General features: G+C 45.0%; 1 protein-coding gene across 1 annotated transcript in view; it reads left to right on the forward strand.

Annotated features, from left to right (window-relative positions):
- The first annotated feature begins 640 nt into the window (after positions 1-640).
- Positions 641-21,502, forward strand: part of lrig1 (leucine-rich repeats and immunoglobulin-like domains 1) — a 31,229-nt gene continuing 10,367 nt past the window's right edge. The window contains exons 1-7 of the mRNA XM_075460416.1: positions 641-1,705; positions 11,779-11,850; positions 12,691-12,765; positions 18,243-18,380; positions 18,473-18,616; positions 19,520-19,663; positions 20,133-20,276. Of these exons, the coding sequence (XP_075316531.1) occupies positions 1,503-1,705; positions 11,779-11,850; positions 12,691-12,765; positions 18,243-18,380; positions 18,473-18,616; positions 19,520-19,663; positions 20,133-20,276 (920 nt within the window). The 5' untranslated portion in view covers positions 641-1,502. The remainder of the gene's footprint in view (positions 1,706-11,778; positions 11,851-12,690; positions 12,766-18,242; positions 18,381-18,472; positions 18,617-19,519; positions 19,664-20,132; positions 20,277-21,502) is intronic.

Genomic DNA, 21,502 nt, shown 5'->3' on the forward strand with positions numbered 1-21,502 from the left:
GCTGAATATAACTAATTCATTATGTTTGAGGGAGAATCTTTTACTTCAAGAGAAGCTATGAGGAAGCTCCAGCTGTTTGCCATACATAATTCAGCCTATTCACGCATGCAAACTAAGTACATTCAAGAACTTGTTAAGTTAAATGAATGTGAATAACTTCATTCAACAAACTATCTTACACGCGTATAAGCGTCTACGGAGCGTTTTGGTGGAAGTGTAATGATGGTCCTATTAAAAAGTGTTGATTTCTCCCCCAAATCAGCTCCAGTGAAGAGAGGAGGAAAAGCCCACTGTTTATTACTTCCTCTCTGACTCTTTCTTTTACATGTAAATCTTGAAGCCAGAATGGAGTTGTTAGGGCATTCAACCAATTATGTTATTATGGCTTGTTATAATGCGATTACAGAGCTTGATCTGTGCGATTGTCTCTTTAAGAAGCAGTGAGAGTGAGGGGAGGTGGTGCGGTTTCACACCCCGGGGTGGGAAACATAGGCGGGTCCAGCGACCGCTGAGTGACAGACGCTCAAAAGCTCTTCAACACCGAGATGCGGGGAGAACCCGTACCGGCCAATCAGGTCAGGTGCTCAAATTTCACCAACCAATCAGAGTGAGCTATGGGAGGATCTTTGAATGGCTGTTGTGTTTCCAACGTGGGATTACGGAGCGATCACCCAGAAAAAAAAAAAAAAAAAGGGAAAAGTAACTCGGGAAAGGAGAAAACTCATTGTGGTAATTCACGGTCGGAAGGAGGAGGGGGCTACTTATTTTGCTATTAATCGGATCGTCGAGATTTCGTGACCGCAGACTGCACCTGATAAACTGTTGGTCGAGTTTATTTGGATGGGAGTGCGCATTTCAAAGTTGGATGTATCCCGGTGAAGTGCTGTTCAGGTTTTGGAAGATATGCAGCGCACGGTTTGAGAGATCAACGCTGGAGTTTTCACCACTACACCTGCGGGTCCTGACTTATTGGCCAAAGATTCAACTTAGTGGTGGACAGTTTCAACGCCGTCAGAAGTTTGTGAGTCGTGACTCAAAGTTTAAAGCAGTTCTGCGGCTGGTGGGCACATCAACTTTTATTCCAAGAGCCACTCGGGCGCAGTGTCCTTTACACACTTTGCAGTTCAATGTTTTCCAACGTGTCGCTAAAAGCAGCGGCCTCGCTGAGAAAGTAGTTGTTCGCCCTTTTATGGACACACTCTGGCAACTTAATTTTAAGTTGAGGGCGACGCGTAGGGTAGTAATGCCGTCTCATCTTTGATTTTAAGCCCGCGTCGCGACTCCCAAGGAGAAAGTTGGAGTGGGGACTTGGGTCAAACATGAATCTTGCTGGGACGGAAGACGTTTTGCGGCAACAACGCCGTTCATGTTAGCCTCGGCAGTCCAAGAAGACATTTAATGTGCTGCAAAAGGCTTTCACCTTTGCCGAAGCAACAATAATATTCCACTTTGTGGGGGCACAAGGAGACCTCAGCGGCCGCGCTATTAAAACTGGATACAAAATGGCGGCGTCCCTGGGACGATTTGGATATATGTCTCGTTGTTTCTTTTATTTAATTTTATCAGTCGAACTGTTCAACAGTTATGGATTGAGCTCAGATACGCCTTGTCCCCAGAACTGTACGTGCAACGGAGATTCAGTTGACTGTAGCAATCTGGAGCTGACGGCTACGCCTCTGGACCTTCCAATCCGGACTGTTTCCTTGTAAGTAAAGCGCTTAGTTGCCCTTGCCTATTTATTGACCAGTCCATAACGGGTGACAGTGTTTTCTAGAGAAGAGAAAAGTGAACAACAATGTGAAGCTGAGGAGGTTTTTTTTGTGAAAGAAAGCTAAATTGAAAATAAGCAAAGGACCCCTGTTGATAGATTTTCTGCCCCAGGAATCTTGTTGGAGAGGATTTTTGTGATTCTGGTTTAAGCCCACTTTAAAATAGGGGAGTGAGGGCTGCTGTCAGGGCAGCTATACCTTCGTCATAGCTAGAACTATAACTTTAAGTAAGTAGCGAAACTCATCTTTTGCCATGACTCTCTGTAACTTCACGTATAGGCTATGTAAATGTGAGCCCCCCCCGAAGGTCGCTTTACCCCGCGTTGGGGACTAATTTAACCACTAACCACCATCACTTTTTGTTCAGGCAAGCCTCAGACATAATTTAGGTCCTTAATTAGGATTGTTTTATCCAGTTTATGGAATAACTATCGCGATAATCTTTCACCACAGAGCAGCTTGGCGAAACGAAAGCATTGAGTTTCACAGTTGGCCATATGTGTTATTGATAGATTCATTGTGTTTTTTTTTTTTTTTTTTTGGTTATCCTTGTCTCACTAGAAGTGTTTCATCACCACAAGAAGAGGTTGATGTGCTGTCATTAGCTAAAAGCTCTTCAAATGTTTGGAAGGGAAACGCTTTAAAACTACATTGAATCCTTGTGCAGAGCAGAGCTCTAGTGTTCTTGTTTGAAATTTGCATCAACACTCATATTTATGTTTTAGATTTGAATCACCCCCAATAAATGCAGACTGATTTGTTTGCATTAATCAAATTAATTGTGCCATTTGCCCCATTTTAAAATGACCGTCCTGCTAAACCTATTTACTTTCAGAAGGTTGGTCGTCTTCCCTCTCAGTGACTATTTAGATCTTTCACAGTTTCGGATACATAAATGACTTCATTTCAATGCAGCTTTCTGAAGATGTATTCATGTTTCCAGAGATAGAATGGACAAACTGTTCCCTCGGGGTGAGTAGACAAACATGCCATAGCGAATAAACCTCTGCATTATTCAGTCAGATTGATGACAGGTATTATCCACATTCCCGTTTGTTGTAAGCCAATCGTTCATAAATTAAGTTACTTGTAAATGAATCAGTTTCCCAGCCAGGGTAAGACTGACAACAGTTGGTACCCTGTCTGCTAGCTCATTTAGGAAATGAGCTCATTTGGGACATTTTTATTAAACATCCTCCAGTGTTTAGGGAACTTCAGCACTTATTAAGCTGAATGACACACTTTACTCACAGACAACACAACTCTATCTTCCCAATCAACATTTTGGCTCTCCCTGCAGCATACTGCAGCCGCTACGTGCAGTGGTAATTGCTAATCCTCAGTGAACAAATAGGCATCTCGTTACAGATTTTTTTTTTTCACCATCTGTTTGTGTGTGTGTGTGTGTTGCTGAGAACCTGAGGTTAAAGACCAAAAGGCTGCTCTGGCTCCCAGGTTCCTGTGTGAGGTAGTTTATCTTTCCCTGTGAAGTCAGGAATGCAACTTTTTAAAAGACTTTCTAGAAACATGAATAACGGCACTTGTGCCCGGGGTAGCCCCGTTGCCCTGAAGCACCACTTAGCCAAGATCAAGTGCGCATGCAGTTTATCATGCATGCACACTGCACCTCCTATCCTCGTGGACAGTGTGGGACAAACGTCCCGGGTGACACAGCTGCTCCAAACTTTTTGGTTTGTGTGAAGATAGCATCCTGTGTGAGCGCTGTGTCGCTCCAAGCCTCCTTCTGTTATCTCATCCAAACCTTATCGGTCAAGATTTAAGCACCCGCAATCTTGTTGTTTTCAAAGGGAATGGCTTTATGGCTTTGAGTTATCTTTTAAAACACCTACGGTTGCATAGTTCCACACAACTTGATTATGTTGGCGGGTAACTCAAAGGGAACCTGCGCTATTCCTCTGGGATCTGTAAATAAGCCAGATTACTACACGTTTGCTGTAAACCCAAAGATACGAGTCTTGGCATTTTGACTTGTAGCCCAGTGATCCCATTATAAAGTTCTTTATGCAGGTCTGTCCACATGAGTGGATACACTTTAGTTCTGTTGTGTCTGTGTGCTGTGTGGTTTGGACAGATTACGGGAAGCCGGCAGTGTTTTTGCAAATTGTTAGCTGCAAGAACAAGTGGTTATGGTTCAGTGCAACAGTAACACTTTAAGGCTGCCAATAAAGTAGACTGCCTGCTCTAGTGTGCATAGTTGAGGGTTTTAAACAAACTCTGTTTGTCCATCTCCACCTTGGGGCATTTGAGCCAAGCGAAATCAGTGTGGAATCAATTGTTTCTGTTATGTTTTCCCCAGGGAGGAAGCAGCAGCAGTAGTTTGGTTAAGAAGGACGGTATTGTGGGTGTCGAATAAGCCATCTACTCCAGCTTCCCTCCCTCTCTCACCGTTCTAGATGTTGTGCTTGAGGGAAAACCGCAGAAGCACCTTTTTTATATCCATACGTGGTATAAATGACTGCAGCATGTGCAACTGCAGTGACTAATCAGCCGGAAGGCCTTGAATTATTCATAAACATGTGTCTTTGTGCAACTTTTAAAGATGAACGCCCTCCAAGCTCTATCTTCTGTGAAGTTCCGCTCGTTCAAGCAGAGAGCATAAATCCAGCGCTAAATAAAAGAGGATTTCCCACCCTTATGTGTGGGTGAAGAGTGATTGCGCTGTCATGTACTGTTGCAATTATATCTGTTCAGGCTCTTAAATTGGGATTACAGTAACGAAGCTCAGGGCTTGCAGCGATAGAGCCGCTTGCATGTGGAAATCTTCCTTAAAGACGGAGCCTCTGCAAGTTTTTTTTTTGTTTGTTTGTTTGTTTGTTTTTTGTTTTTTTTTTCCTGTCTTTTGCAGGTGGCAGATGATATTGGCACCGTTTCGCACTCTTGGGCAAAAAGTGGAAATATGAAATGTCAGACTCGTATGTGTGTATAACCACAAGCTGCCTCTTTAAGTGATTTAATGTTGGACGGAGTGCTGTGAGTGGAGCCTTTCCACTGAAAACAATTTCTGGTGATTTATCTTTTCTTTTTTTTCCCAACTTCTACAACAGTGACACAACTGTGAAGCTGTTTGTCACCCTCGAGGTGAAAATGCCGTGTGTGCGAACCAATTAAATGTTATAAAATAGATGTCTTGTGTGATTTGGCCTTTTCTTGCGCTCGCGGAGCCTGAATGGGTACTCAGTTGCAAGATGTAAAACGGGCCATTGGTGCTGCGTTGACTAATTAAGGTCTGCAGTGCCGACCGTATAAAGTACGGGTATATTTGTCAGGAACAGAAAGGTGCTTTTGGTGACTTGTTTGTCCGGGGAAGATAGGTGGCCAAAGGGCAAGTTTCGGCCCGTGGTTCATCCATCAGTTGTCGTCTTTAAGTCCTCTGAGACACAAATAAGACCAAGGCTCTCGGTGGAGGGAAAAAAAAAAAAAAGCACTGATGCTTTCCAGTTGTCAAAATAACTGTCCTTCAGGACCCTGATTTAAATGGTCCTCTTTGAGAAAGGGGCCTTGATGAGGATTCAAGGAAAAAAACATCTTGTAACATGCATTGCAGGGCAGGCTGAGCCAGGAAAGATGTCTTGGTCACCATGTGGAACTTACCTTCAAATAAAGAAAATATCCATTTCCTACAGTGCTAGTCGCTTTTATTTGGAGTCATTGTGTTTTCCAATAACACTGATCCCATTTTATTGTTTAAGCAATTGTTTGTCTCACCTCTGCCTACAACCTCGGGTGTTTACAGCGAACACTTAAGATTATAGACTTCCAACTTCCTTAAAGCCTCCGTTGTTATGAAATTCTTCATCAAACACATCTGCCGCTGTTTTTCATCCATGCGCCTGACATTTAGAAAACCGACCATTAGTCTCATGTGTTTGTCTTTTCTTTATGATTGATGAATGGCCTAACAACATGTAAAGCAAGTGTGCTCACTCTCAGTCACATATTCCCTCTCAGGAGTGGCGTTTTATCTTATTTGCAGGTGCAGTAATGTGTATAAAAAGCATTTCTACCCACAGTGCCACCGGTGTAATGGGTTTATTCAAGTAAATAAAAGCATGAGCATTACTAATTTTGGCTGTGATTACTGCGTTGGAAAGAGATGAAGCAGATATTGGATGTCTGTTTGCTGGTGTGTCTCCATCTACTCTCGCATGAGATTGTAAAATCTCATTTGCTTTTTCTTTGTCTGTATTTTCATCTGTCTGTATTTAGCCTTTTGCTAAATGCACAAAGTTGAATGATCCGGCAGCTTCCTGTGAGGTTTCCCCCAAGTTTCCAGTTGTGTCGCCGTACTGCTTGGCGTGCAGCGAGCGCTCTGCTACGACTCAACCTCAAGCCATAGCCTTAAACCTCACAGTTAGAGCCCTGTTGGTAATCACCAACCCCCAACAGCTGGTTTTGGCTTCTACCCTCAGGAAATGGGTTTGTGCTGGTGGTTTCCTGACAGGCACGTGGAGCTCAGCCGGCTTGTTGGTGGGACTGGTCGGTGGGGGGGGGGGGGTGGCTTCACATCACCTGGCATAGGAGGGTGGGGGTGGGGGATATGATGGGGTGGGGTTCCACCCACTGCATGGAAGTGTTTTGTTAATGTCATGGTCTGTTGCTGCTGCTGCTGCCTTCAGGCTGGGGCCACTAGTTTGCAAAAGTTATGTCAGTGGTCAGAAACCTCAACCGCCGTCACACATGTTGTAACAGACACAAGAAACCCGGAGGAAATGGAGCGTCGCAGCACATTCTGGCAACACCTTTATTCTTCAGGTTGTTTTACTCTGTCTAAACCCATTAACAGATATGCCAAAATAATTTAAACCAGTCCAAAGGCTGGCCCTTTGTTGGACGTTTCCGTCACGGCAGTTAATGGTGTGAGTTTTGAACCTGACGGAAGGATGGACTCGTGTGTGTACGCTCAGCTGCAGAAATGTGTCATCTCTTGAAACACATGAGTGTTTCAGTGGTCGGGCCAGAGATGCAGCAACAGCAGCACCACTCAGCAAGGCTGAGCCCCCTGTGGGTTCCAGGGCATTTCTCACTCCGCAGCCTTGTAATTTTGTGGTTTGGGGAGTGATTATACCAAGTTTGTTTATTGTCATAGTTTTGCTGGCCTCATGACTCGCATGCCCTCTGGCAGATATTTTAAAGTCCCAACTTTAGGGTTTGGTAAGGGTTTGTAATCACTGGCAATGATTGCTATCAGCTGCTCTTTTTCTCTTTTTTTCCCTCCTTTATCTGGCTGTCAGTAAAAACACCATAGTTTCCATATAGGAAATTTCCTTTTTTTTTTTTTTTTTTTTTTTTTTTTTTTTTTTTTTTTTTTTTTTTAAAAAAGAAAAGAAAAATTATCACTATGAATGATCCTCTTTTTTTTAATAGGTTGAGGTCATTCGTGCACCAATGTTGGCTGCGAACAAATTAGGTGGAAACAGCTAAGCTTGAGCCTCTACTCTCGTAACAACGGATAAAGTCTGACAAAAACATGAAGATATGGAGTGAGCTCATGGCCACACTCTGGCTTTAATGACAATCAAACAGCTGCTGCCGCAAGTCACTCTGCAGGCATTCAGTCAGCAGAATAGATGGCACTTTTGTGAAGACATTTGAAGGCGCCATGTCTTTTTTTTTTTTTCTTCTTCTTCTTCTTCTTTTCGTTTTCCTTTTTTTTTTTTTTTTTTTTTCCTGAAGTCAGTGTCTACAAAGAAGAGTTGGTCAATGAATCATCTATGAACTCTCTACATCTGTTAGGAGTTTGGAAATCTGGGGAAGATAAAAAGCGTGACTTGGACAGAGTGAGAGGTACTGCGCAAGTGAATCAGCTTCTGCCCAGAAAACACGCCGGCCGTGGAGGCTCGAGGGGAGACTTGGATCAGATTCATCCCGCACCTCTCTGATGGTGTGCAGAGGAGAGCTGGAGCTCCAGTGTCTAGACTCCTTCACGTTAAATTATCATCATCATGGCTAATTATTGCTCTGCAAGTAAAATAAACATCAGTGGGGAAAATAATTGGATAAAACAATCTTTTTCTTCTCTTTGAAGCTCAGAGTGCAAGTTCAGCTGTCTTGTAGTACTACAACAATAGCCCCGCTAAAGAGACACTGCCTGTTTGTTATTCTTTCAGATTAATTGGGAACACTCATTTCCCTCCGCTCATAATGTCTGGCGCCATTTGTAAGAAATTATATTGTCATCGCAATAGAACCCATTTTTTAATGCAGGAGCATGATCCTATGTGGACATGGGCTAACTTTGCATAAACATGCATGCTGTGTGGACAGCATGAGTGTTATTGTACCTCTTGAGCGTCCAAGCTGGCGTCGCTTGGCCCGGCCATGGGTTCACGCGATGCCTCGGGCTAGTGCACACTTTTCCCAGCCCTGCGCCTGTTTGTTTGGAGAGCCTCACTCCTTCTCCTGCTTCCAGCCCCAGATCAGCGGCGAAGAGAGCGGCGGCACGTGGCCCCAAGATGTGGGCCGCCCTCAGAAAACGGAGTCGGTGCTTTTGGCTCAACTGATTTCAAAGGCTGGAGTTGCTTCTTTGTGGAACTGAGTGTCTGTGTGTGTGTGTGTGTGTGTGTGGGGAGGGGGGTTCAAATCTTTTCTGCAAATGGCGAAATCCTCGCCCCTTCAGCATTTCACACTCGCTTTTTTTGTTTGTTTTTTTTTGCTTAGAATTTAGCAAGTCAGTTTCATCATAATTATAGCAAATCTTGTCGGCTGGCTTATGTTTTTAACCTTGTCAAAGCCGATAAGATATTAGCTCCTTTTCTCCCTCCCTGTATGTCTTGTGTGTAAACTGGTGGCCTGGAGCTGGTGTCAGCTTTGTGTACACTCTCACTGCAGTTGCTGGGCTATAAACTGGCCCTTAATGGCAGGAAGAGCAGTGCGTATATGTGTGTCTGGCTCCCTGACACGCAGGTTACTCTTTGACTAGGTTTATGATGCTCTGAAATGGACCACATTAAAGGTCTTTTGTCTCGCAGCTGGACTGTGGAAGGCTCATCGCTGACAACACTTCACACTTTCAACGAGCAAAGTTCACACTCCGTTTATCTGTTTTAGAAATGGGAAAGATAATGATGATGTATCTCTGTATGTGTAAGCTCCGGCTCCCCCTCTTCTCCCTTCTCCCACACACAGACGCTGACTTACAGGCATACTGTCATATGCGATGACATCACTCTGGTACTCCCACGGCACTCATAACGCAGCTATTTTTTAAAGCCTTTTATATGTCACATTAGCTGCATGGTGATATTCTAAGGCTGGGCCCTACACTTCTTCTAAAGACGGTCGCTTAGTCAGACATGGCTTTTTATAGGAAAGTCATTAATGACTTTAATCATTGAATAGCTGTACTGGTTTATCTCTGACGGTAAAGTTAAATTTGTGTTTTATAGAGCAGGCATTTCCTCCTGATGTTGGATTGGGCTGAGGCAGCTGAATGGGGGTTGTAGACGGGATTGTAAAATTTCCTCTTCATCCCAGATGACCCTCCCTCCCTCCAGCTGCCCTCTCTGTTTCATGTCTCCTGTGTTTTGCTGACCCTTTTGCTCACCGATGGCAAATGGTTTCCCAAGAAAAAGCATGAAAATGTACAAAATGCCCACCTTTCTGAAGCACTCCAGTCGGAGCAGCTTGAAGTTTGTGGCAAAACGTGCAGCTTTGACTCGCCCAGACTTCTTTTTGGTTAAGTGGTTTGCAGTGCTTTTGATTTTGATCCTTCTGTCACATAATCCTGCCTATTATTAAGGCTTTTATACCACATGGATGGAATGTGGCATTCAAAAACGTTTGAGAATGTAATTACGGCAATATGTTTGCCGCAATATGTGAACTATACACATCTACCCTCCTTCACAGCCGGCTAAATTATATGACAAACTTATGGAAGATCATTGAATATTACACCCAGTTGAGCCTCTAACCGGATATTTTGGTAGTTCCCACTCCTCCAAGCGCGTTTGCTTCTTTTGGCGTTTCAAGCCCACATCCCCTCCACCTGTGAGGCGGGCAAAAGCTCCGATTCCGTCACAGCAAATTCTTCCAGAAACGGCCTGAGCTGTAAGGTCAACTTTCTGGAAAGCATTAACTTCGTCCCCCCTTTCCTTCTCAAGAGGGAGGTGGGGGGAGGGAGTTGGAGCGAGAGGGAAACCATCCTTATCACCATCTCCTCCCGCAGTAGGTGTTAAAACGCGGTGAAACTTATCTGATCTGATACGAAAGGGAATAAATCTGTCTGGATGAAGTGGAGAGAGAAAGACTCAGTTGTGTAAACAGCATAGGTGACTGAGAAGGAGGGCCGTGCACACACACGCAAAAGACCAGTTTTGTTTGTTGCTGTGGCCTTTGGCACCGGTACGACAAGTTTGGCTTTCAAACGTGACTTTCTTTCCTCGTCCTCCATGTTTTGCTCTTTGTGTTGCTCAGCAGATTGCCTCCACCTTTACATGCTAACAGAGCTCTTTTAATGGTGACGCTTTTGGATGAAACCTTATTTTCTTGTAATGCATCTATGACTAGTAACATTTTTGGACCGGTTTTGTGCCAAAAGCATGTTAATAAAAACTTCTGATTGCTTTCCCAGATGACTGGATCACTCCACCAAGTTCATCGCGTCTGTGCTGTGTGTGCGTCTCTGTGTGTTTTGGCTGATCACACGTACCTCCAGGCAGAGGCAGCTTGTGGGGAACGCTGTTTTGTATGCTTTGCCATAACCTGGTAATTGCCTCCTGTTGCAGGGGACAATGATTCAACAATCTCAGCCACAATAGGAGGTGCCCCAGTACATGATCATCATGACATAGACGTTTATGCACGCCTCCTTGTCAGGCTCACGCCTGGAGGGCAGACGCATGCTCTGCTATTATCTCGTCACACGTACACCTCGAGAGAAAGGATCGGGGAAGGAGACTGTCATTATCTGCAATTGAGCACAGAAGACAAGAAAGTAAAATCTGTCAAGTTAGACGGTGATTGAGATTGATTGGTTTTTAAAAGCAATATGGTGCATGACGCAAATAGACTTTTTTGCCATGCTATTAACCTCAGCCTCAAAGAGGGCAAACTTTTTTTGAAGTATCCGTTCCTGCAGATTGCTTCTGCCTAAGCCTGCAAACTCCCCTGTATTCTCCCTTGCACTGGTCTTTTAAGGCCACAGCAACACAAGAGAATGAGAAATGTGTTGCATCAGGTAAAAGTGTCCCCGGTCTCTGGGAACAAGCGGCCATCTCTCGGCAGGCCTGTGAAACATTCCTCTGCCGTCTCTCACGTCTGGACAGAGGGATGGAGGGGCGGGAGGCAGGCGGCTCGGAGCTGTGGGCTCCCTTTGTCTCGCCCAGCCTAACCCCGCCGCACAAACGCAAACACTGCTCTCTCTGCGGCCTCCTCTCTGCCAACAGGCAGGCTGCGTGCCAGCCAGGCAGGAGGCGTGTGTGTGACAGAGGTGACACTTGTTTATGCGTGAAAGAAGCTAAATTCATACGGTGTGGGAAACTCAATCTGAAATGCAGATGTGTGTGTGTGTGTGTGTGTGTGTGTGTGTGTGTGAGAGAGAGATGCACCTACCAGGCCCCCAACCTTCTCGCTCGCTGTCTGCCGGTGGTGTCGCTTTATCACTGGACAAATCACTTTCTAAGAAGCTGCTGTACAAGTCAAGTGCCAGCTATTAAACACACTGTTAGCCTAGAGTGCAAATTGACTGGTGCAGATGAATTGCCTCTGGGTTATGTTTGGAAAGCGAGCCCGGAGAGAGTATGCGCTCCGTATCGATGGTATTGATCTGAGTCCTACTTGAAGGCTGGCTGAGTTTATGTGCTGCAGTGTTTGCGGGCGCATGTGGATGGATGAGGCTATTTGTCAAATAGGAAATGTACCGTAATTGCTGCTATTGATCAGGATCCTTTTTTTAAACAGCTGGGGGGGGAAAAATGCACCTTTTTTATATCATATTCATATTGTAAGAATATAATATATAGTTTTTTTTTTCTTCTTGTTTTTCCAGAAATCTTGGCCGCAACAAACTGACATCCATCAGTGTTGAAGCCTTTGCCAACCTTCTCAACTTGAGAGAACTGTAAGTAGCCACCAACACAATACTCAGGCATGATTTCCTCTGAGCGCTCTTTGATGGACTACTTCTTTTTGTTTCTTTTCATCAATTGTCCCTAAAATGCTTCATTTTTTATTTATTTTTTTGTTTTAATCCACCCGTATGAATTACCTAATAGCGACTAACGTCACCCATGCTTGCCACTGTTACTTCCTAGCAGCATCCTCCTATGTGTTGCCTTGAACTAAGGCCAATTGAGAATTAAGTGGTGGTTTTCTATATTAAGCCGCCCCCCCTCCTCCTCCACCACCCGATACTGTGGCCAACACCGGCCTTGTAAATTTTTTATATGGTGAGGAGAGGGCTTGGCTTCGTGTCACTCAGCACCAGTACACAAGAGACACACACACACACACACACACACACACACACACACACACAGACAGACAGATGCATGAGTTAACCGGTAATACACACACTGGTGACATCTTTGGCAGGCTGGCCGACCAGTCATACGCTCCTGGACATCTGTTTTACTCCCATGTTATTTTTGGTGTTTAAAAGGATGACTTGCCTCTTGCTCTGCGGCAGACGTGACAACTTGTATTTGAAATCTTTTGATTTATGCACATATTGATTTCATCTTTATGTGGTTGAGAAAGATAAACTCTCATCGATTACTTGAGACGTGCAAGAAGCACGAGGTTCGTTTGAATGTTTAAGGACCCTTTTATGTCTTCACTTGCATGTTTTCCAGAAACCATTTTGTCATTTATGTGTCTGTACTTTCTTTCTTCTAGTTTGAATTTCCTTTGGCACGTTTTTCTTCCCTGACCTGCTGCTTGTGGTTTTGTTCACTTTCAGACGCTTGGATCACAATGAGCTGACCTCCATACCAGATTTAGGACAGGCTTCTTCCAAGATCGTGTCCTTGCACCTGTAAGTATTGCTCCACTTGCAGCTTAACGCCTTGGAATAATCTCTTGAAACCCGTGAAAGATTTCTCTGCATCTCAGAAGTAAAGCTGAAGTCTGGGATGATTGGGACTCAGCTGCACGGAACTGGATCAAATCTGCTCTCTCTTTGTGAGCTCTGTTGGCATCAGCATGGAGCTCTGTCTTAAGCGATTAGCCAACGGTTGAGCAACCATTGAGTCTTATTAGCCAGCTATGTGGTCCTGCCTACAGCGAGTGGTGCTGGCTGTTTGGAGTGTCAGCTCATATATAGTTTCAATTTGGTTGCTCCCAGTTGTGAAATTGTGCCTGTGGGGACTGCCTGCGCTGGCATCCCACTGGAGATTTACTGCCGTATTTGGGAAGGGCGTGTGTGCGCTTGTGTATGTCACAAACGTGCGCTCAGCAGTCCATCAGCAGCCTGATTTTTACACGGATGAAGGAAACTCCTATGCGAAAGTGGGAACTTTGTCATTTATGCAGTTTAAAGTTAGGAAACTTAAGGGGGGGGGTGTCATATTTTATAATTTGGATTATGGTTTCAAAAAGTTAACACATTTCACAAGATGATTCACTAAAAGCAGTTGAATTCCTTCCGTTGCTAAAATGGTTTGCACCATATGCACCCGAGCCAGACCTCATTATGCATGTAACTCTCCTAAATGTGTACAACCACACAAAAGGCTGGCGCAAAATGAGCTAGAGATTCAAATCGAGCTGACGTGGAGAGGTTTAACAATGCTTAAGGAATTTCTGACACAGAAATAAGTACAATTGTGACAATCTTTAAGTATTATCTGCCGGGTGACCTCTGGTTTTCCAGTATGCCACGATTTAGCTCCTCTCATGTGACCACAGAACATTCTCACTTCTCGCTCAACCTGAAACAAGAAAGTTAAACCCACTTAGGCTCGTCCAGTGCCAACCATGAGCTTTGCTCTGTATTTTCTTTCACACCTTGCAGGCATGCCGGCCGACTGCTTGGTAGTAAAGTATACAGCTGCCGCTTCGTGTCATGTTTGGTCATCTTCAGATCCTTTGCAGTGGTGAGCTTTGTGGGAGTCACACGCTCGCCTCTCCCCGTGTGTCATCTGCCTGCTTCTCAGAATTCATAATGATGCACTAATGTGGTTAGAATATTTCTGTAGGCTGTGGACAGTTTGTGAGAGGGGTGGTTTAAGGCTTTATGAAGCAACTATGACTGCTTTTACTTTGTTAGATTGTCTGTTTTCTTTGAGTTTGAGCTGCTTATTGGATTTTAGTAGGCATCTTTAAAAAAAAAAATAAAATAAATAAAAAAAAAAAGTTCTGACTTTGAATCTGCATAATTCTCCTGTGCTCCCGATCCAAACTGGACCAGAGCAAGTTCACCTTTACGTGCACAAACTGTGGAAAATGGCAGGCCCTCCAAATGATCGGTGTCTTTTTTTGGCCTGACTTGAAGCCTGTTGCTGGGAGGGGGGGGCTTGCAGTCCTGATGGGAGTGGAGGCAGGAGGGAGGGTCAGATTTTTACAAAGCCACGCAGCTGAAGTGAAGGCCCGCTGTAGCACTCGCAGCTGCAGCTGTCAGTCACATGGCTTACAGTAAAATGGGTAACAGCGAGCAGGGGAGGAAGGATGATAAAAACGGGGAGGGTGTGGGGGGATAAGGGTTGGGAATAGTGTCAGATCAGGGTGACATCACCACTTGTCGAAAGAGGCATGATTAAGTGGAAGTAGTGGAGGAGGCAGAAGGAGGGCACGGACAGCCACAGGAAGGAGGAAGGAGGGAGGAAGCGAGAGGGAAACGGAGGCTCAGGGTTGTTCCTAGAAGTAAATCCATTGCACTCGGTCTAACTTGCCAACCGCCTTATGGTGTCAGCGTTTTTTGTGTGTAGTGGCAGAGGTTGGAGATTGTCTGGAATGTTGTCTGACAACAAGTTTGTGTGAGACGGCGGCTCACACACGCAAACGGACAGAGAATCTGTCCTTAGCCGCTCATCAAACAGTAAACTCTCCAAAAACCTGAGAGCGGTTTATACGCGGGTGCTACTGTCTGACAGTCTGACTGCCTCTGAGTCTTCCAGTTTCATATGTAAATGTTCTGACTGATACACAGCCAAATGCACAGTTGAGGAGAGCTCATTTAGGCTATCTAATGGGATTACTCTCTTTTTCCCGATATACAAGCAAAGGAAGGGGAACTACGTCAGACTCCGCTTTAATATGTGTGCCCCCTTTCAGCTCATTAGTCTTCTTTTTTTTCATTTGAATTCAGGTCGACGCATTACATCACAAACCAAATTGGCAAATTGATTCCGATCCGCTTTATTTGAGTGCATTTGTCCTAGTTTGTAAAATCCAGTTCAGTACGATTTAAGTTGAACTAACGTCTACATTGTTTTATTTTTTTTTTGTTTAAGGTTTTAGACGGATTAGCACACACTAGTTTACATCCTTTATTATTCTCGCTCCCGAAACATTTAAATTAAACCTGCCAAGCCTGACCTGCGCCTGGCTTACGTGACCCCCTTTATCATGCCGCTTCATTAGTTTAGCTTTTGTTGCATCACACTGTTCTTTTTGTAATGTACAGTAAAGCAATAGGGTGTGGGAGCCGTGTGCATGCTGGCAACTGTGTATGAATGGGGCTTTTAAAAGTTCACAGGATGTGTTGCTCTCCAAGTTGTCAGTATATTTGACATGGTTCACAGTTGGCCCGGTTCCGTTCTCTAACTTTGTCTTTGCCTCCTCTTCCTCACATTTCTGGAAGGTCTTGTTGGTCGCAGAATCATAATTAAGCTTGATAGGATGGTTGTGTCGCTGCGGTATAGAATTGTGTACATTTAAATTGAAATCCAGTAACCATTCGGACAAAGGAGCATCTTACGAAGAGAGCGATTTAACCGCAAAGCAAATCTTCTGCGACCCTTGTGATGAAGCAAAGACCATATGCCAGGCTCCCACAGTCCCACAATGTATTTGGCAGGCCCACTGAGGTCCCGCAGACTCCCAGAATGCCACAGCGGGATGGCAGAAAAAGAAAAAAAGAGAAGCAACAAAAAGTTTTAAAAACACAGTGTCAAAGTGACAGCAGAGCAGCACAAACTTTCCCATTGTGCTCATCGCCTGCCCGGTCAACATCAAAAGAGCAGTTTAAAACAGCTTGGGGATAAAAATCATATGGTCCACTGGATGATCTGATTTTAAATGATTCTCCTTTTGTCCTGACCGCCGGCTTCAAACGGAAAGGGAAAGATGAAACTGGAAACGGAGGAATGGGCCTGCTAGTGTAAACCCCCGATGTCGTTTCCATACATCAAAAGAAGTGTCAAAATGAGCCGGGCTCATGGTCAAAGGGGCAGGGTAATGAGATTTGGAATTAAGTGGAATCAAGGCGAATAAGACCCCCAGACATCAAAGAGAACAAGAGGGAACCAAGCTCCTCTTTATCAGAAATGTCACTGGCTGTATGATAATCACTTTTTTTTAATAAACGCTACTATTGTATGTGTGGACGTCAAACACGTAGAGCGTCTCTTAACGTGCAGCTGGGATCTGGCTGTTGGGGGGGGGGGGGGAGGGGGGGCAGGCAGAGTGGTTAATGTGGAGAAAAAGTTGGAGAGGACAACCTCTCCCACCAGTTTGAGACTGATCTGTTTTTCCCAGCAAAGGTCACCAGCTGTTGAACCCACATCACCCCTCAGCCCCCCCTCTCTTTTTCTCCTTCTCCTCCTCCTTTGCTTCTTTTGCTCACTGTAGCCACCGTCTGTTGCTCTGTCCCATGTGTGCGTTTGTTATTTGTATTGTGTGTTTGTGTTTGCGCATGTGTGCTCATCCTTAACCATCTCTGCCACTGTTTATTCAGGTGGGCCACTGCGGTTTGACCCTCCTCCTCACCAATAAGAGCGTGCGTGTGTGTGGCTGAAAGCTCGAGAGGAAATAGGGGGCCGGCCTTGTTTTCATGAGTTTGACTGGTGGGAACACCTGCTCTCTTTAGCTCTTTCTATCAAACTTCCACGCACCATTCAGAGAAGTTTACATGTTGATGCATAAAACAATATTATCAGACTCTCCAATCATCACAGCAACTGATTTGTATGGACAGGATTAGTTGAAATGAACACCAGTTTTTCCTAACCCTCAGAGAAGACGGGGACCTGATCTTGTCGAACTGGCTTGTCGCGGTTATATTTGTCATCAGATTTGGGAGGTGGAGGTCAGTCGGAAAAAGGTCAGCCCGAATCAGATGACCCCTCCTTACAGTAAGAGACAGATTAGGCTAATAAGCAGCGAGAGGATGAAACCAGAAAAGAAAGGGAAATCTAGAGGAGATCTCACATGAATAGTAAAAGGAGGAGCCTCCTCGATATAAAGCACTGATCTGTGTGAGCACCGACTGAATACATAAGCACTGGATAAATGTACTCGTTTCCCTCCTTCTTGAACTTGTTTTATTTATTTTTTTTATTTTTTTCTATTTATTTCTCGACTAGTCTGGCACATGAAAGCGATCCTAAATGAAATTCCCCATCCCTAGTTAGCACCCAGTCATGTGTCGCATGTGTCACCCAGCAAAGGCTTTCATGTGTGCTCGGGTAACGCAGACCCTTAGCACTCTAACACACACACATGCACACTGGCTGCTGGTGCAGCGAGAGGGATGGCTGTTAAGCACCGTGTCCCACAATCCACTTCTCCTCCATATTGAATGGTAACGGCATTCCTCTACTATGCCATTCCACCTCTCTTGTCTTTTTGCGCTCCCTAAATAACCCGCCACAGATGTTGCGCAGTGAGGGATAAGCTGAAGCTGTACGCCACCCGCCATTCTTCACAAGACCCCTAAATGGGGCCGACATGAACGCTGAAATTGGTCCAGTTTTCTCTCTCAGGCTTTCTGGCTCAATCTGGTCAGCTTAACCTGACAAAACATAGCTGAGAGAACTTTTCCTCGTGTGGAAACTCCCTAAAATTTAATCGAAGTGTTTTTCAGCCCAGCTTTCCGTGGCCAAAGATTATTTCTTATTAGCTGTATCTTTTTAAAAAAAAAAAATTAGGATTGTTGAAGTTCTGCTTTTTTGTCACCCTGCCAGTTGTGCCTTCACATATGTTCTGCAGCCATTTGTTGTAGTCAGAACTTCTTCAGAAACCCACGGCCATCGGTTCATTCCATCACACATTGAATTTCTCTGAAACCTCCCTTTTAAGTGGCTCGGTCAATCACCGAGGCTCCATCAATCTTAACGGATTCTGTGACTGTCTCTTTATCCTTGGAGTTGTTTGAAGAAGGCCAGCTTCTGTTTGGAAGCTCTTAAAGGACATGTTTTGTAGTGGATGGAGGCCACTTTGTTCTGTGTACTCTTCTCTCTCTGTGCCTGAGTGGGCTCAGAGAACCCGGGGGATAGGGTGATGGAGTCAGTGCGCACGTTTTGAGCGAGGTCACATCTAACGTCTTTTTCGTGTGTGCTCTTTATTTTCCAGACATCATAACAAGATCCGAAGTATTGATGGCAGGCGCACCAGAGAGCTGGTGTCTGTGGAAACCCTGGACCTGAGCAACAATGACATCACTGAGCTGCGAGGGCACTGCTTCCCCGCGGGCCTTCAAGTCCGAGACCTGTACGTACCCGAGGAGACTGCTTTCAGCATACATACACGTTTCGTGTTCGTTCTAAACCCTTTATGTAACAACTGGATTTATCCGTGTTCAGGTACCTGAGCAACAACAAGATCAGCACGTTGGAGCTCGGAGCCCTGGACCATCTGGGCTCCACTCTGCAGGTTCTGAGATTGAGCCGAAACCGCATCAGCCAGATCCCCGTTCGAGCCTTCCAGCTCCCGAGGCTCACCCAGCTGTGAGTGCCACTGCTTTTTATCCGTTGGGTTTCCATCTGCCGGATCAGCTCGCCCTGCGAACCCATCATGCCTCTGACATTTGTGTTTTTGTCTGAAAATGAGTGACTTTCCCAATTGTAGCCTTTGGAGACAAGATTGAAACAACATTTAAAAGAAATCTGAGTTTAGATGAGGAGGAGTTCCCAGTGTCTGTTGATCAAGCCTTGTGTGTTTAACATTTGGAACGCTATTAGTGTGAGCTATACCTCCCGGGGTGGATAAGGTCTGACAAGGTAAACACTGGAGCCATATTATTGGTGATTTATTGCCTTCCTCCACATCCCCAAAGTGGTTAGCTCAATCTCCACACCATGCTCCATTATCCTCGTCAAACTTCCCTCCAGCGCAGCGCTGAGGCCCGACCCATTTGTAGCTCAACACCTCCATTCCGGAGAGCAAAGGTACTCGTGTAATGGGAGTCCTCCCCCCATTGTGGCTCCAGCAGGTTCCCCAGGTGGCTTTTGTTAAACAGGTGGCCCCGGTGACACTGTATCTACAGCTAGTGGTTGATGTACATGAGACACAAAAGAACCTCTATGGATGTTTATCTTTGCCAACCTGGGGGCTTTTTACAGCCTTCACACACACACAGCAGCTGCACAGATTCATTGTTACACGCAAAGAGAGACTGAGTGTAGTTTTTCAGCATCTCTTACCACATTTTCCGTTCCTCATCTGTTCGGGAGTCATAGTTTCACTTTTGTTCATAAGCTAAGTCTGTGGTCTGTACAGAGGAATGTTGCAGGGCTGTTGCTCACGTGGACAAAAGAGGAGGAGAAGCTTCCTGTTGCTTTGCTTAAAAATGTTCCTCCACGTACATCACCTCACAGATTTTTATTTGTGTCTGTCCATCCACACAACAGCGAACTGAACAGGAACCGTATCCGTCAGATCGAGGGCCTTGCCTTCCAGGGTTTGTCCAGCCTGGAGGTGCTCAAACTTCAGAGGAACAGCATCAGCAAACTGACTGACGGAGCTTTCTGGGACTTGGCCAAAATGAAAGTCCTGTACGTAAATACATTTATTTTATTTTTTTTAAATGTCTGAAACATCATAAGGACATACGTGATACACTTGCATTGAAATTCTAACAGGCTCTTCGTTCCATATGTACTGTTTTAATTCGACACCCAGTCATAGACTGTAACTCTGCTGCTTCAGAAAGCTTGATGCCAGAACCACCTGATGGGTTAATCCTATATGCACCAATTGCTGTTACAGGAATATAATCAGGAGAATTACTGGAAGTTACACACAATCACAAAAATCACACTTACTCCCAGCCAATGAACAGGTTTTTTTTGTTTTTTTTTGCACAATTACTGAAATTACTCGCAAAATAACGCAGAAATGATCCCAAATTACACTGCATTTACACTTTCTGGGCACGATAATGCCACAGACGAGCTGTTGCCAGAAACAAATTTTCACTGCAGTACTTTTTTTTGCTCATTTCTTTTTGTTTTTCTCACGCAGCCACCTGGAGTACAACAACCTGACGGAGGTGAACAGTGGCTCCCTGTATGGCCTGACCTCCCTCACGCAACTATTTCTTAGTAACAACTCAATAGCCAGCATCAACCCTGATGGATGGAAGTTCTGCCAAAAGCTGAGGGAACTGTAAGTAACAGCGTTTAAATGAGCCCGAACGCCCCGGCCTTTGGTGCCAGTTTCTGAATAAGGAAAATCTTTTGAAGAAATCTTTTAAAGTTCCTAAAAACAGTTTGTCTTCAGCGACGTGAACGTGCCTCAAGGCCTAAGAACTCATCTGTTTCCACGCGCATGTCTTCCCTTGTCTTCCCTGTACCTTCCCCAGGGTGAAATGACATTTTGCTTTTAACACTCGATACGCTGAGCCTTTCTCAGGATAAGCCTGTTTATCCCATAATTAGAGCTGGGCTCAAAAGTACACAAGCCCTTCGACAAGAGTTTTTGTACTCTGTTCTAAAGCGCAGGGGTTTTGGCAAACTGGCGTGTAATCCCCTGTTGTTTGTGTTGTGGTAATTGCACTCAAGGATCACCTTCACCGCCTTCGTCTGCCGGGTTATTATCTGACAGTTTCTCCTGTACTGTTGACATGAGTGTCGTAATGCCACTTTAAAGTGCTTTGTTCAGCTGAGGCGTTGCTAACTACGAGGTAGCCCGGGCTGTCTGTGGCGCCTACGCTTCTTTATGCGTAACAGTCTGCAGGGATAAGGAGGTAGATGGAGATCATGCTGGTTTGCTCTGTGTATCTCTGCGCCCTTTCCTGTGTGCACATCTTATGAATGACAGATTGCTCCCAGCACTGTTCCCGAATCGGCGTCCCGGCACCGCCGCAGTCCCCAGTTATATGATTTTTATTATCCAGCGTTCTGATGAGCCACACGGCTGATAGAAGTGAGTGGCTGGTCTTTATGAGGATCCTGTTATTGCATTCCCAGTGTGCCGCGCTGGGCCGCTCATCAGGGAGAATCTCTGCACACATGACTGGTCAAGCAAACCTGAGGCCTGGCCACAGAGACGGACAAGGAGGGCCACAGAGAGGGCAATAAAACGCACAATACCGCCTTTGAACGCTGTTCGAAAGATACCATTAATGGATTTATTATCATCTGAGATCAGGGTTTATAAAGCAGTGTTGCGTAAAAAAAAAAGCCTGTAAAAAGACGAGCAATGACAACAGGTTTTAAGCTTGTTTTCACTTTCCAAGTATGTCTATTAGCGGCGGCTACAACTTGGAAACTCTTGCAGCGTTCGTGTCTTATTTGCGTGTTCTCCAGATTCCTGAGAAGAAGAACATATTAATTGTAACATTTAGAGTGCCTCTGTACATGACTGACGGCGTCCTCCCTTTGGGTTTACTC

Source organism: Odontesthes bonariensis, chromosome 3 (assembly GCF_027942865.1).
Source record: "Odontesthes bonariensis isolate fOdoBon6 chromosome 3, fOdoBon6.hap1, whole genome shotgun sequence".
In the NCBI taxonomy this organism is placed as follows: domain Eukaryota; kingdom Metazoa; phylum Chordata; class Actinopteri; order Atheriniformes; family Atherinopsidae; genus Odontesthes; species Odontesthes bonariensis.